This window comes from Typopeltis vanoorti, chromosome 4 (genome assembly GCF_054136105.1).
Source record: "Typopeltis vanoorti isolate ZY-2024b chromosome 4, IOZ_Tvanoo_1.0, whole genome shotgun sequence".
Taxonomy (NCBI): domain Eukaryota; kingdom Metazoa; phylum Arthropoda; class Arachnida; order Uropygi; family Thelyphonidae; genus Typopeltis; species Typopeltis vanoorti.
This window is the reverse complement of record NC_143552.1, coordinates 151,118,162-151,134,349: the sequence shown is the minus strand read 5'-3', so window position 1 is coordinate 151,134,349 and position 16,188 is coordinate 151,118,162. Positions and strand designations below refer to the sequence as shown.

At 35.2% G+C, this 16,188-nt stretch overlaps 1 protein-coding gene across 3 annotated transcripts in view; it reads right to left on the bottom strand.

Annotated features, from left to right (window-relative positions):
- Positions 1-16,188, bottom strand: part of LOC150107754 (ATP-binding cassette sub-family F member 3) — a 346,459-nt gene that overhangs the window by 63,377 nt on the left and 266,894 nt on the right. For all 3 annotated transcript variants that reach the window (XM_090391512.1, XM_090391514.1, XM_090391513.1), the window contains one exon: positions 1,202-1,376. In XM_090391512.1, the coding sequence (XP_090247638.1) occupies positions 1,202-1,376 (175 nt within the window). The remainder of the gene's footprint in view (positions 1-1,201; positions 1,377-16,188) is intronic.

The window sequence follows — 16,188 nt, the reverse complement described above, 5'->3', positions numbered from 1 at the left end:
AAACAATGTGGGATTTAATATCCCCTTAATTTAAATAATGTTTATATCGCCGAAATGAAGCCTATTGGCACTTTATATTTAAGTAACTTAATGGTTACACCTTTTTTGACAACTCGTATAGCAGAGTATATAAGTTCTTTTTGCTATACCCTTTGGTATTTATTTGGTCTAGCTACTCACTGATGAAGCCTCAAAAAAGGCTGAAACCGGTCTGGGTAGTAACCTCCCACCATAATGTAATAACAGCTTACATTTCCTAGGAAATGTGTTTTTACAATATGGAAAATACCAAGAATAGCGATCAGAACTTTACCACCTTTGCTGCGAGTTGTCTGAGATTGCACTACGTACTAGGACTACTTGCATTAGCTCACGCTAGTAATCGCCGATACTTTTATAGTTTACTATATTCAGCATGAAACTCTCTGATTCCAATCTTTGAGTTTCTTATTCGATTTTAAAACAATGTGGGATTTAATATCCCCTTAATTTAAAATAATGTTTATATCGCTGAAATGAAGCCTATTGGCTCTTTATATTTAAGTAAATAGGTTTTATTTTTCTTTATTTCAGCCATCTTCTCTAATAATGTGAAAAATTCCTCTTCAACATTAGTAGAGAATTTTGTAGGACCATAGGAACACAAGTCCCTATGGTCCCCAAGTCATTATCCAATTACCCATTTTCAAATTTGTTCATAACACTCTTCTCAGAGAAGACAATTTCAATGGCTAATTCCCAAAAATGCTAGCCTGTTCTCATCTTGGTGGATGCCTAATAGCAGCAAGCACCATTGAAGAATGAACATTGGATCAGACGCACTGATTAGTTTATTTCTTACAGGTCATATGGAGGTCTCCTCCTAGTTATCTAACTTTGGCCCTTAACATAATAGGTTTAACTTACTGATAAAAACAGCGGGACTTAGTTTAACCTTTGTTTACCCTTCCAGCTATCATGTTGTATACCATCATTTTATTTTGGTTTAAGTCAATAAAAATGCAATTTGGTCTAAACTCCAAATTCCCCAACCACATGAAAAGGTGAGGACTGGACATTAAGTCAGAGCTCTGGTCAGTTCTCTGTTAAAAGACTACATGGAGTTATCCTCCAAGTTATCTAGTTTTGACCCTCAAACTTGAATAATAGAAATTAAATTAACATAGCATTATGATAAAAGTGTATGGTTGTAAATACATACAATGCAAATACGCGATTCCATGTTGGCTGATAAATTTACATTGCACAGGACAGTGCGATCTGGCACATAGGAAAACGAAACCTCATCCAGCTGTAGAATAGGTGGGGATAGGGGCTCAGGATCAAGAAACCTCAATGTGACGACTACTTCCTTTTCTATTGGTTTTAAAACAGGCCTGAAAATGATAAAAATCATATGTGAATGAATTACCTCAGAAGGTTCTAGTTTCAAATATTCAGCCATGTAAAATAAAGGAAAAAAATCAATCCATTGCTGTTTTACATAATTAAATTACTATAGTTTCCTAGGTATACTAATGAATATTACTTATTGTAATGAGATATTTAAAGTTCATTCATTATTACAAGCACAGCAGTTTTAACAACATAAGTATTCTGAATCAAAGTCACCAAAAATACACGAAGAACGGATGTTTTATTTTTATCAACATATACTGTAAATCTGGTTTAGAAAAGGCCTAAAAACCAGTAAACTTAAATATGTAACTTACACATTATTCGACATAATCCCCACAAAATGTTTCAACAAATACACTTGTTGAAAGTTTATTTTTCACTTGGTTAAAGTATAATAAAATTAGTTTAATCCTTTATCCAAGTGTGAGCAAACAAAGTTTGCGCCTGAAAGTATCTTCAGGACTGGGGTAAGGTGTTACAACACCAGGGCAGCTCGTTGCAAAGGTGGAAGCTACCAACCTGCTAATGCTTCTGCCTTGTATCTCCACTTGGACCTGGCTCCCACTGAAGAGACCTCAATAAAGGTTGAAACTAGTCTGGGTAGTGGCCCTTCCCTTAATGCATAACATTAGACATATCTGCAAGGAGATGTGCTTTGCATTATAGGAGATACTGAGATAGGAGTGTTGGTAGCTTGCTCCACCTTACCCCAGTCCTGAAGATACTTTCAGGCGCAAACTTTGCTCACACTTGGATAAAGGATTAAACTAATTTTATTATGTTATACACTTGTTAGAATACTGCTACATCATTTGCAACCCTCTGAGGAAAAAAGTATTTTCCTTGTTGCACAAACCAGTTCTCTGCAGATATGACTTCATCTGTGGTAAATTTTGTTCCTTTCCTGTTAAATTTGGAAATAAGACACAGTCACATGGAGCCATGCCTGGCAAATAGCGTGGGTGAAGCAGACACTGAAAGCCTAAGTTGTGTATTGTCTGTTCAGTTTCATAAGCAGTGTGAGCAGATGTGTTGTCCTGCAAAAGCAAATGACTCTGCTCAGTTTCCAATGGCATTTTTACTTTAGAACTGTTGATTAAACTGCTGCTGTAACAGTTTTACCCCACCCCCTTTTTTTTTGAGCTACTTGGTAAGGATTACACCATCTATATTCCAAAAGACAGTAGCAAGAGAACCTTCCTTGCTAACTTTTGGATTCAGAACTTTGGCTGTGGAGAACCTTTGTGTCTCCACTCCACTGACTGTTGTTTGGTCTCTGGGTCAGTGATCAACCATGTTTCATCAACAGTCACAATATGATGAAAAGATTTATACCTGATTTCTCAAAATGACCCTAAAATCCTTGAGATGACAGCACACGTTCTCTCTCTCTCTCTCTTGGTTGGCATTCAAACATTTAGAGACCGAATTCACCAAGAGCTTCTACATGTCCAGGTGTTGGTGGCGTGCACTGCATTGATGTTTTCAGGTGTGATCGCTATGAAAGGTTTTCCTGACCTGGGGCATCTGTTATCTCAGGATGCCCAGTTTTAAACTTGGCTATACATCAGGTAATTGTTGGTTATACTGGGCCAAGGTCCCCTAAAGTCTCTCACAAAGTTGTGAATCTCAGATGTGGACTTTTCTTGCAGCATGAAAAACTTGATGATGGCCTGCACCTCTGTATCTTTGAAATGTCTTCTTGTGCTTTCCTACCAGAAGCACCTTCCAAGTCAGACAGGTCACAGAGGAGGGTCAGACAAAGAAAGTTACCATGGTTCCCCAAGTTGGGAGTTGAATATGGGGATAAGAATTCCATCTCGTAAAAAATCAACTGGTTATGAAACAAGTACCAAATAATCATTACTGGATGGGACTTATATTGATCCAAGCCTTGGAATAATGGTTTCTGAATAGGAACATGGAATGAAAGAAGCTTATACAGTCAGAGCATGGCAAAAACTTACACATAAATTAAATACATATAAAGTAGATATAGTAGCAATAAAAGAGACATGTTAAACAAGAGAATATAACTGGAAGAAGGAGAACCTTCTGCTACTTTATGGTGGAAGCGACTCTGATAAGCATAAATTTAGAACAGGTTTCATCATTAGGGAAACATCATGGTAATCTCTGATTGAATTTGAAGTTTTTAATGAAAGAATAAGAAAGATAACAGCACAAGAAAAATGGTTCAAGATAACTTTTATTAATATACACACACTCACAGAAGTTGCAGAAGAAGAAGGGAAAAAAAATGCTATGAAAAATGGAATTAAAAAAAAAAAAAAAAAAAAAAAAAACATGAGACAATATAATCATTCTATTAGGAGATTTCCATGCAAAAATTGGAAGAGAAAAAAAATATATAAAAATTTTTGGAAACCAATATTAATGAAGAAAGAGTATTAATTTTTCCATATGTAAATATTTAAAAATAAGAGCACTATGTTTATGAGGAAGAACATACACAAACAAACATGGAAACTTCCTGATGGATATACATTTAATCAAACAGACCAAATCATATTCAATAAAACACACAGGAACTGCACCGAAAATAGCTATATCTAGTTTCAGAGGAACTAGGTGTGATAGTGATCATTTATTAATTGGCTATTTTTAAGGTTAAAATAAACAGTAAATATTTTTCAGTATGTCTCAATCCTTTGAGATATGTTTTCATTTTCTTCAAACTGCATATTTTTCAATTTTTTTTTCTTGTGTTAAAACAAAAATTGAAAACTATGCAGTCAGAAGAGAATGAAAATAATCAAAACAAATAAAATCATATTAAAGATTTCATAGCAGCAGAAACTCAACTGAAATTCAAAGCAAAAACATAGCACATAAAAGCATCTTAATGGAGAATGTGAATGAACTGGCAGTAAAGCAAAAGAAAAAAGATAGAAGTATTTGGCTTAATAGCCCAAGTGATATACATGCCTCTCAGAGATAAAAAGGGATCAGCAAAGAAGCCAATAAAATAATCAGACAGAAAATTTTTCATAATAGATTGGAGAAATCCAGAAAAATTTTCAGTGATATCAGAAACCAAAAAACAGTTCACCATATGAAAACAACAATAATCATTAATAGTAATGAACAAACACTAACCACCAGAGATGAAATAGCAAACGAGTGGAGACAGTACACCAACAAACTATTAAGTGATGAACTTGTTGAATCTTTTAAATAGAATACTTATCATACTTGTCAGAAATATTTAAACCTTCACTAGATTGAAGTAGAAGAAAGTATAAAGCAGCTCAAAGATAACAAAGCACCTGGTACTGGTGAAATAGTAACTAAAGTCATCAAATATGGTGAAAGTGAATTAACTACACATATACATAAACTGGAAAATTTAATATGAGAAAAAGAAGAGATATCCTCAGAATGTAAAGAATCACTAATCATTCCAGTATATAAAAAGGGAAACAAAAATGAACATAAAAATTACAGGGGGATATCACTCCTGCCAGCAGGTTACAAAATTTTATCTAATATTATACTAAAAAGAATATTACCTTATGCTGAAAAAAATATCAAACTAGATTCCAAAGGAACAGATTGACAGTCAACCAGATTTTTATACGAAGGAAAAAAATGGAAACATAATGAGCAGGTCCAAATTTCATTCATTGATTTTACAAAAGGGAAACAAAAATGAACGTAAAAATTACAGGGGGATATCACTCCTGTCAGCAGGTTACAAAATTTTATCTAATATTATACTAAAAAGAATATTACCTTATGCTGAAAAAAATATCAAACTAGATTCCAAATGAACAGATTGACAGTCAATCAGATTTTTATACGAAGGAAAAAAATGGAAATATAACGAGCAGGTCCAAATTTCATTCATTGATTTTACAAAAGCATATGATAGCATACACAGAGAAGGCCTTTGGGAGAATGCTAGATGAACTAGGAATACCCCATAATACATTTAATCAAAATCTGCACCAGAGACAGTTGAAGTATGGCATTGGCTAAGATGTTAGATCGGAAACTTTTGATATTAAGATAGGACTGAAGCAAGGAGATGCCCTTTTGCCCATTGTTAGATCTGAAATGGGTGACCTCACTCTAAATGAGGTTACCTTTTCAGAGTCTAACAGAAGATATCCATTAAATGAGCATACTTATCATTTGGCACAATTTAACTATGTTTTAAAAGAAATAACAACTGGCAAATTAGAATAAGAACTGTTTGTATTGTAGTTAGTGTGTTTATACTTTAATGTAACTATAAGTCAACAAAAAGGGCTCACATGAGAGTAATTATCAGTGAATTTTTACACGTGAAAGAATGCCAATAATTCGCTAAGAAGGGACAAAGGTCACCAATACTACAACAGCAGTGTAAGCGTCCGTGGGTGCTACCTCTAAGAAAACATCAAGACGCATGCATTCCCAGAATTGGAAAGCTCCATATGAGGATCGGTGAAGTCATCCAGTCGGGGATGAATCGGAAGGGCAAAAGGGGAGATCAAACTCGGAAAGGTGGTGCTCTTGGGGAGCGTATAAAACCTCCAACATAGAATTGAAACCCGTTTTGTTTGTTCCTGTATTCTCACCATGTGCTTCGAGTGGTCACCGTGATTCGGTTCTTATTTTTAAGAGCTGATCTCCGAGAAATCCCAGTATGGCACTGCCACAGAGCACAGCAAATTTTGAACTCAGGCCATCGGTAAGGAATAGCATCGAAGTAAATCCTTAGTAAAGAAACCGAGCACCCAATCCAGGGAGAGCACGTGATTCCCACGTGGCAACAGAACCAAGGCAGCCAGAACTTCATAAGAAGGAAAGACGGAGAAAATCCCAAAAGAACCTGAGATAGTGTAGATAAGTACTTTTACATATTCTAGCCCTTTAGAGCATTTGACTAACTGAAACAGAAGAAAGTGTATCTCGAATTTATGATAAGGATAAGCATGAAGAATTAATATATGTGTGAATGACTCTATACCATTAGACTGAATTCTGAGAACTATTAACTTACTGGAGATTCTGTCGTGACCTACTCGAGGGAGATTAATAATGTGCCAAATACCTAGCTGGCTCCTATTAAGTTGTAAACTAAATATTTGATAAGTCGAAGGAATAGTGTTGTAGAGATTAAGAAATCCATGTTTATCTAAGAATGAGAAAGTGAGAGAAACGTAAAAGTTTTAACCTAGCATTAATATCAATTTTGTCTTTGTATTGTAATTAATTATGAATTCATTAAATTTGTTTGTTACCTTCCATGCTTGCTTTTCTGACCATGTCGACTGACCTAGACCCTTCATAAAAAATACGAACCTGGTGATCATATACGTTCACGGGGATATTCTAAGTAAGAAAGGAAAGGGGGCATGACTGCAAACAGACAAAAAGGAAAACCTACGGCTTCTGATTTCAAGCGAATTATGTTACTAGCATCTAATACTCTATAACCATCCTTAGGCTGAGTTTGACTCTGTCCTCAAAGCCCAGGCTGGCACAGGAAACAAATTTGTCTGAGCGAATGTGGATGACTTATAGAGATCAGGGAATAGGTATTTTCTGGGGGCCCAAAATTTAGAAAATGTCAGGTAAGCAGTAAGATCATATACTCAGTGTTAGGTAGACGATTTAGGGATATATAAGGGTTAAAGATAGCAGACAGAGGCCAATATATATAATAAGGTAAGGGAAAGAGTAGTGATCATTAAATCAAATAGCATTAGTCAAAGGGGAGATAAAAAACAGACATAACACCATCCTTTATAATTTAGCATTAGAAAAATGTATTTGAGAAATTGTTAAAGATAACACGAACAGAACAGTAATATTAGGATATGCAGATGATACACATGCACAGTTCAAGAAAATTCTGAAGACATCATAACTTCTGCTGAACAAACTAGGATTACAAATCGACTGGGATAAAATTGAATTTTTAAAAGTATGTAGAAATCACAACCAAGGGGAAAATGCCCAGGTTTACCACTGATAGCCTGAAATTTAAAAGTGCTGCTTTCTTCAGATAATAAAATTAGTACAGAAATACTGTACAAGCTAAAATACGTGCCTCCAAAAGATCTTATCATTCACTATCTTCCAAAATTTTGTCAAGCAGAGTTAAAATAGAAATATACAAGGCAATAATTAGACATACTGTTTTACCTGGAGCTTTACAGATCTCTGAAAATAAATAAACAGCCTTCTCAGGAAATGTTGTGGAGGGTATATAAGGAGAAAGATAACCAGCATGGTACAGAAGGCAAAATCAGATTATTAAAAGAAATTAGCGAACAGGTAAAAGGAAATACCAAAATATTATGTGGCAAGTAAGAGGAAGAATGACTACGGAAGGATAACTTTAATGCATGCTGATGGTAGAGAGGTGACAGAAGCAGCAAAATAGTCAAGCTAATGAGTGAATGCTTTGCAAGGGTATATATATATATATATATATATATATATATATATATATATATATATATATATATATATATATCATCCAAGTGAAGATATTGTTATGGCAAAGGTAACAAGGATGGTAGAACAGAGGTTGCTAAATTGTGGGATAAGAACGGATATCAGCTCACGTTTTATGTGCAAGGGAACTGGCAATGCCTCTGACTAGTCTGTTTAATAAGTCTCAGCTCTGGCAAACAAAGTCTCAAGATAGTGGAAGGAACCAAACAATTCCTTAGGATAAAGGATTTATGTCTGTGGTAGCAAAGTGGACAAGATTATCCACCCATTCCAGGTACAGGAAAATTCATAAAAAAAAAAACAGTTAATCGAAAGACAATTCATCGAAAAAGCAATTCACTGAATAAACAATTCATCGAATGGCAATTCGTCGAAAAAACAATTCACCGAAAATTTTTCGATGAATTCTTTCATAATTCATCGAAAAATCATTTTTCTTGCAAAGTATTGTTTAAAAATGTTCAGTAACAATACGGAATGTTACTCATGACACAGACAACATATGGAAGTGGTCACTGAAACATAATAATTATTTTCTTGCATTTTAGAAAATTTAATGTAATTGTACATACTGCTTCATTGTGCAGATAGCAATTTATCTGTAGAGAAGACATTTCGTTCTACCAAATTTTGTCACAATAACTTTAGTCCAACTTGAATGTAGTGTTAAAGGGTTAATACTCTCTCTCTCTCTCTCTCTTTCTGTAAAACTATATAGTTTATGATCATTTTTCATTAACTTATAAATTTTTATTAGCTAATGCTGCTATTTAGAATTTATGATCAGAGATGTTGAAGACTAGCTTAACGGCATGGCTTTTAAGACATCATTAAAGTTGTTTTTTTTTTTTTTTTTTTTTTTTTTTTTAAGTGGAAGTGGTGAAAAAATTCCTAGGGTTGGCCCTGGGGCCAGGTCTGGTGAAAATGGTGTTTGAGGTAGACATTGAAATCCCAAGTTGTATATTGTCTGTTGGATTTCATAAGCAGGTGCATTGTCCTGCAAAAGCAACATACCTCTGCTTAGTTTCTCACGACGCTTTTCTTTCAGTACCTCCTTCAATTCCTTCAGAGCTGCTGTAACAGTTTCACCCTTTTTGAGGTACTTGGTAAAGATTACACCATCCATATCTTAAAAGACAATGGCAAGAACCTTCCCTGCTGACTTTTTGGTTCGAAACCTTTGTGTCTCCACTCCAATGACTGGTATATGTTCTTTGGGTCATAATGACAAAGCCATGTTTCATCAATGGTCAGAATACGAGCTAAAAAATTTGCACCTGATTTCTGAAAATGATCAAAAATCCCTTGAGATGACAGCACGTTTTCTCTTTTGGTCGGCATTCAAACCTTTGGGGACACTTTGCTGAGAGTATCTGCATGTCCAGATTTTGGTAGATAATGACACCAACTTGTTCCCTGGATGTCTCCAGAGTCTCTGCGATGTTTTTGGCTGGCATTTGTTCATCAAGGATCATGGCATGCACTGCATCAAAGTTTTCAGGTGTGATCGCTGTGGAAGGTCTCACTGACCTGGGAGCATCTGTGTCTCAGGAGGCTGCCCAGATTTCAATTGTTGGTTATACTGGAAGGCACAGTCCCCTAAATTCTCACACAATGTTTGATGAATCTCAGTTGCAGACTTTCTTGCTGCACGAAAAACCTGATGGCCTACACCTCTGTGTCTTCGAATTTCTTCAAAACCACTAACATGTTTTCTTACATATCCTAAATGAAAAACAATAATTATTACGATTTCAGGAAACATAAGTGTTCAAGGGTTTTAAGATATGGTCTTTCACATGTTAATACATCAATAAGTCCTACATGCTGATTGATATCAAGTTTACTGAATTCCTCATGTATACCTCCAAATCACCATCAGTGTTCCTCCTCTGACCTCAAGTTCTGTAGGATATTATTTTCACGAGGATGAAATACCTTTATGAAACGTTCGTTTAACATCTCAACTATATTCGCCTCAGTGGATATCATTCACTGCAACCAGTATGCCCAGCAAAAAATCGCTTTCCGAATGAAGTTGCATAAATAGTAGTTTACCGTATATAAGTGACCTGAAAGATATATCCCTCTCAAAACAAAAAAAATTGCACACACATCTTCACCCCACGTGCCTTATAATTCATGTTTTGGTGAACTGTATTTTCGATGAATTGTCTTTCGGCTAACTGTTTTTCAGTGAACTCTCTGGATACCACCCATTCCTGATTTACAGCCTCGCAATGGGTTGTTTATGCCTTAGCAATTTAGTAACCTTTTATAATAGAGTGAAAGCTAAGTTGGATAAAGGGAATGGCTATACAATATCACTGGATTTTGCAATGCCATTTGACAGGATACCGCATGGAACTCTAAGGATAGTTGGGGGTTTCCCAGAATGAGTCAACGGACTCCAAAGAGATACCCGTGTAATAATAATAATAATCTAAACAGGTAGTCTCAGAAATGAATACCAAATATAGAAATAGTTTGGAAAATGGAGAAAAGAGTACTGCTAATAACGATGGCAATTATCTGTTGGATTTCTATTCTGGACATGGACTAGTCATTACGAATACTATCTTCCAACATAAAGATAGACACAAATTCGCAGAGAAAGACATAAGAAAAACCTCACTGACTACTTTATTGATGATGATGACATGCTAATTCAGGATTAAACAAAACAATCAAAGATCAGCTGCTTTCAGAAGTGAAATATGAACTTAAATATAAATATTATACAAGAAGAAATGAAAGATTTTTGATAACAAGAACTAAACCTTTTAGACTCAGTTGTAAAGTCTGAAGGAAATACTGATTTCATTGATTTAGCAAGGGAGGCATGTGGTGAAGTTGTTTGCAAGGATAGACAAATCCAAATTGACTTCATGGTTGATCTCAAGAAGTTAAATGGGCAACTATGGAAAAGAAGAAAATATAATGAAAGTTCCTAGTAAGTAACTCAACATGTCCCCTGAGAGAATACAGAAAAAAAATGTATTAAAGTTTGTGTAATGTAGCTAAACAAAGGTTGTGGGAATACTTTTTGTAAGAATACAGATAACATGAGGAAGAAAGGTGGCAAAATATTTGTTCTGAAGGCTACTGAAAAGCTTAAAAATGCAGGAAAGAGTACTGTAAAAGGAGTCAGATGATAACTTATACCAAAAAAATAAAAATCAAGATATTTTGTATGTCCAGCATAATTACTTGAAAGCAATGTTCCCTCTAAACTGTGCATATATGTCTGGCCATTCACATGTACACTAAATTGTTGCTGCACAGCTGTCAGGAGATTTAGTCATTTATTTTCTACACAAAGTTATATAGAGATTATACGTAATAGAATTTTTTTTTTTAAACTGTTTAAAACCAAAATTAGAATTCATATTGGTGGAACATTTTAATGAGAGAGCAAGAGATACAGGTTAGAGACATTTTTGTTTAAGAAAGATGAATAGCAGAAGTTCAACTGTTTTGATTGTCGAATGCCAATATGAAAGTGAGTAGTTGAGCAGTAAGCGGTGTTGAGTCTGGTCTGTGGGTACTTGTGAGAAGGTTTTGCTGGACTGTGTGACAAACTGTGTTAGAACAAGGAAAAAATTTTTGGTTGCAATAAAATTATTTGCATGACAGTAGTTCTGATGAATTAAGTTTCTTGACTTAATAATTAATTTTTTGGTATTGCAAAATAATAATTATTATGTTTAGTATCCTCATGAAGTCTAAAAGAAATGCAGAAGATGAATTAAAATGTAAATATTCTTATAGCTGTGTAGAAAAGTTAGAGGGAATGTTGCTTGAAGGACATAAATGAAACAAACAGTGAGAGAAAAGTGAAAGAAAATATTCAAGAGGAATGCAATCAGGAGTACATATCAATACTTAAAAAGTAGAAAAAGACATCATAAATTTGAAATATGATAAGACAGTGGGAGAAATTGATAAGTAAACAGAAATATGTAGGCATAAAAGTTATACCTGCATATCTAGAAGGTATAAAAGACTCCTAAAAGAGAAGAAGCTAAGATAAACTGTGGAAGCAAACCATGGTAAAGAACAAAGCTGGTCAAATTCAGGTCAAATAGTTGATAAATAATGAGAATATAACAAGGATCTGTATTTCGGTTTTGGAGATACATGAAAGGCATACAAAGGTACAAAGAAAATGACTGTTCAAAATGCAACAAATTATATGTTAATATGATATTAGAGGCAAACCCTAACTTATGTAAATCTGAACTTATGAAAATTATCCCAAACGAGTTAAGGAAATAATTTTGAATTTTTGGTTAGTGTATCCGCTCTCCAGCCAAAAGGTTGAGGGTTTGAATCCCGCCATGGGCATAGATGTTTGTGATTGTCTGTGGAAATACTACTGGTGGTGGTGGTGGTGGTGATGGGCAGTAGATGGCATTGCTGTAGTTGCAGTTAGTGGATTTGAGTGGTGGAGACAGATAGTTGTAGAGTAGGTGTCCTCCAATGAGTCTTTGGATTCCCTGGAGGTGTCACATAATAACAATATAATAATTAGTGTTGGCATGTGCTGTGATGGAATATAATCATGACTGAAAAAGAGGAAAATAACATAAATAACCTTTAAACATACTAATGTATTATATGTAGATATTGCAAACATTTAAGCAATAGGATGTAATAGGCAGGTAGGTTAAATTTGGCTCACATAAAATTCATGTTATATAAAGGTTTGCAGAAAGTAACTCTTGAGGTAGGTTTGTGTCTGTATGTAAGTTGTGAGTTAGTCAGAATTGAAGGAGATGCTGGAAAATGATTTGATGTTAAATCAGGTGCAAAACGATAATGCACCCCATCTATACTGTTCTTCATTATCTAACATAGACTAGTGTAAAATGGCATGAAACCTGGTATCGAAATTAGATATTTAACTAAGCTCATCTGGCATAAAGTAACAGTGTGACCTTCATATTCACATAATACATACCACAGACAATGTTAATTTATTAATAACAAAGATATTTTAATTTTGGTGTCTAATAAAACATCATTACTGTGGAGTGAAGAGCAATAACAATTTGAATACAAGTGAACAGTGAAATTTGTACATTACGATGGAAATGTTTTAGACATGTAGTCAGAGTAACTAGGATAAAACATTACTGGGATATATGTATATTTAATATAATTGAGAATCACAATTTCCAAAACTTTTGGAATAGAAAGGCAATCAGTAAAACTGCAGTTAGAACAATGCAGTAAGGCAGCACATTCTGTATGAATAATATTCAAATTTATAATTATGGCTATGCAGACGTTTGGTATTATCTCACAGGATCCCATGGCTAGCATTCTTACTTTCACGTCAATCTAGACCAGATTTATGACATTTGATAAGCAAAACATGGCTTTAAAAAATGTATTTTAATTCATCTTCCCATTTGACCAAAGTAAGACAAGTTACAGAAACATGGAACTTGGCAAATAAACACTAGGTAACAACAACAGGGCCTCTGTAGCTCAGTTGGCATAGATTCCACATGGTGTTGGATTACATCTGTATCTACAACACAGCAGCCATTCGTCAGAGTTCTTTAACTGGCTTGGATTTGATGGAAAAGGATTTTGCTCCTGGATCTTTTTTCTAATATGTCCCATACATTCTCAATGGGGTTCAGATCCAAGCTTTGTGGTGAGCAGAGATGATGGTGGAAGTCGCTGTCAGGCTCACTGAACCAGTACTGAACAATTCTTGCATGATGAATAGTAGCATTGTTGTTCATGATACAACGATAACCTGCTGGACAAGAAGTCAACATTGCAGGATGGAACTGATCTGCAACAATGTTCAGATATTCCTTGGAGGACACCCGACCGTCCAGTAACATCACGTGACCTGTTCCATACCAACAGAATAAGCCCCACGCCATGACACCTCCCTCCAGAACCTTGAGTTGTATTTACAAGACAAGCCGGGTTCATTGATTCATGGGACTCCTGACAAACTCTCTACCTACCATTGGTACAGAACAAGGTATACTATGACTCGTTGGACCACATAACTTTTTTCCAGTCTTTATGTCCAGTCATGGTGTTTCTGATACCACTGTAGACGAACTTTCTGGTTCTTTGCAGAAATAAGTGGTTTCCGTACAGGCATGCAACTGCCAATATTTCAACTTCCTGTGCATAGTTTGGTGAGATATAGGTCAGGAACAGACTTCATTAAATGCTTTGGTCAATTGCTGCAGATAGGAAGTTCTATTTGCCTGTACAAGCCTCCTTAGATGACAGCAATCTCGTTCATGACAGACTGTCTTGAACGAGATTTGCATGGAATATTTTTCCACTGATTAAACACCTGGGACATCTTGGGTTGTAGTTTCTAACTGGTTTCTCATCCCATGAGAAACTAGTTAGCTCTGCTGTTTTCAAAATCGGCCAGATGGCTACCCACAATAAGCTCATTAATGGACTCCAAAAGATCCTTTGTTTTTCCCATTGTGATCAACACTATTGACGATTACTGACTAGCAGCATTCTTAAATAATTGCCTAGAACATACAGTGATGCACATAAACCAAATATTTTGCATATACGATGCATGATGTTTACATATATCTGCATAAACTGGCTGGTATGTGTATTTTTAAAAAGAGAAACAATGCTAAAGCTGACCATAATTATCTAAAGATTCAAGTTGCATGTGTTTAATTTTCAAGAAATTCTGTGAATTTTTTTTATCAAAGAAACAGTGACCAATTAAAGAATGGAGAAGGTTAGTCTACAATTTAGAAATTTTGTAGGTATGACTGCCTATGGAGTTCTCAATAGGTTGAAGAGGGCAGACATTTATATAGTTTAGGTTCACCGTGGATTCTAGGAGTATCCTTTCTTTTAGAGAAACTCGTGCCATAGTTATATGAATTAGTTACATGAAAACACAAGGCAAAGGTAATATTTATTTGTTTATAAAGCCATATACTTCGGTCTGAAACTAATAGAACTCTCAAATATCAAACAATTATGAAATTAAATGGCTTCTCAGAAAGGACTACACAACATCTGTCTGACATCTACAAACCTAACAAGGAAACAGTACGTAGAGTTCCAATCCCATACATTGCAGGCATTTCCAAACCGATTTCTAGAATTCTGAAGAAATATGATTTAGTAGCTACTTTTATACCTATCAATAAACTCTTAACATATTTCCCATCTTCAAATGATAAACACTCTCTGATGTCTCTCCAGGATGTATACCAAATTCCTTGTGACTGCTGTCTATCCTACTTTGGACCAACTGGACACTCAACAGAACAGAGAATACAAGAACCCCAATCACACATTTACCACAGGAAATTCAATAAATCTGGATTGGCCCAACACAGAATAGACACAGACCACAACATTCTTTGGTCTGAAACACGCCTACTACATCGTTGTTGATACAAATTTGAACATTTATTTAATTAAAGAGAATGCCGAAGCCTTCAATGCCCAAACTTGAATTGGAATGACTGCTTATTGTTATCTAAAATATGGGAAAGTCTGATTACAATAATGCATCATTAAGTTTTTTTTTTAATACTTATTATTAAAACCAAGAATGGTATTTTATGAAGTCATAAGGTCTCAATAAACTAACAAGATGCTGTATCTATTGGGTGATCTGTAGAGTATGATATTATAAATTACACACACACATATTTTACAGTTATGATTAACCTTTTCCTCAGTTATAACACAGAGTTACTGGAAATATAATTTGTCTTTCTTTCTTTCTAGTTATTGGGTGATCAATATTTATAACAAATTATGGAGACAACTACCATGTTCAATTTAACATAAATCAAAATAATCACCCGATGCTTCAGCATTCATATCAAGGTTGTCATCTGGAGTAGATGAGCCTCAGTAGCTCAGTCAGTATAGACGAAGCCCTTTGGTTGGAAAGACCTGGGTTTGATCCCTGTCAGTGGCGTAAGGAACCTTTATCTGGTCTCTTTCGACGAAAGGCGAGTTAGCCAGGGGTAGGGTTTTTTTTTTTCATCTGGAAACTCAGGTTTTTCGTCCCCCAGAACAGGCAAACTGGCCCTGTGAACACACAGTCAGGAATAATTAAGATGGTCCCTCCAGCCATAGGTCTGATTTGTCAACTATGCCGGTCCCGAGTCCAGATAAAAATGGGAGGGGGGGGGGGGACTGAGATGGTGCTATATCTCCCATAAAAGGGGCTCATGGCCGTTGAATTATCATACTAAATAAATAAATCTGGAGTAGATATATATACATACATAGATTGATTATTTTGGTTTATACTAAACTGACATTATTCCT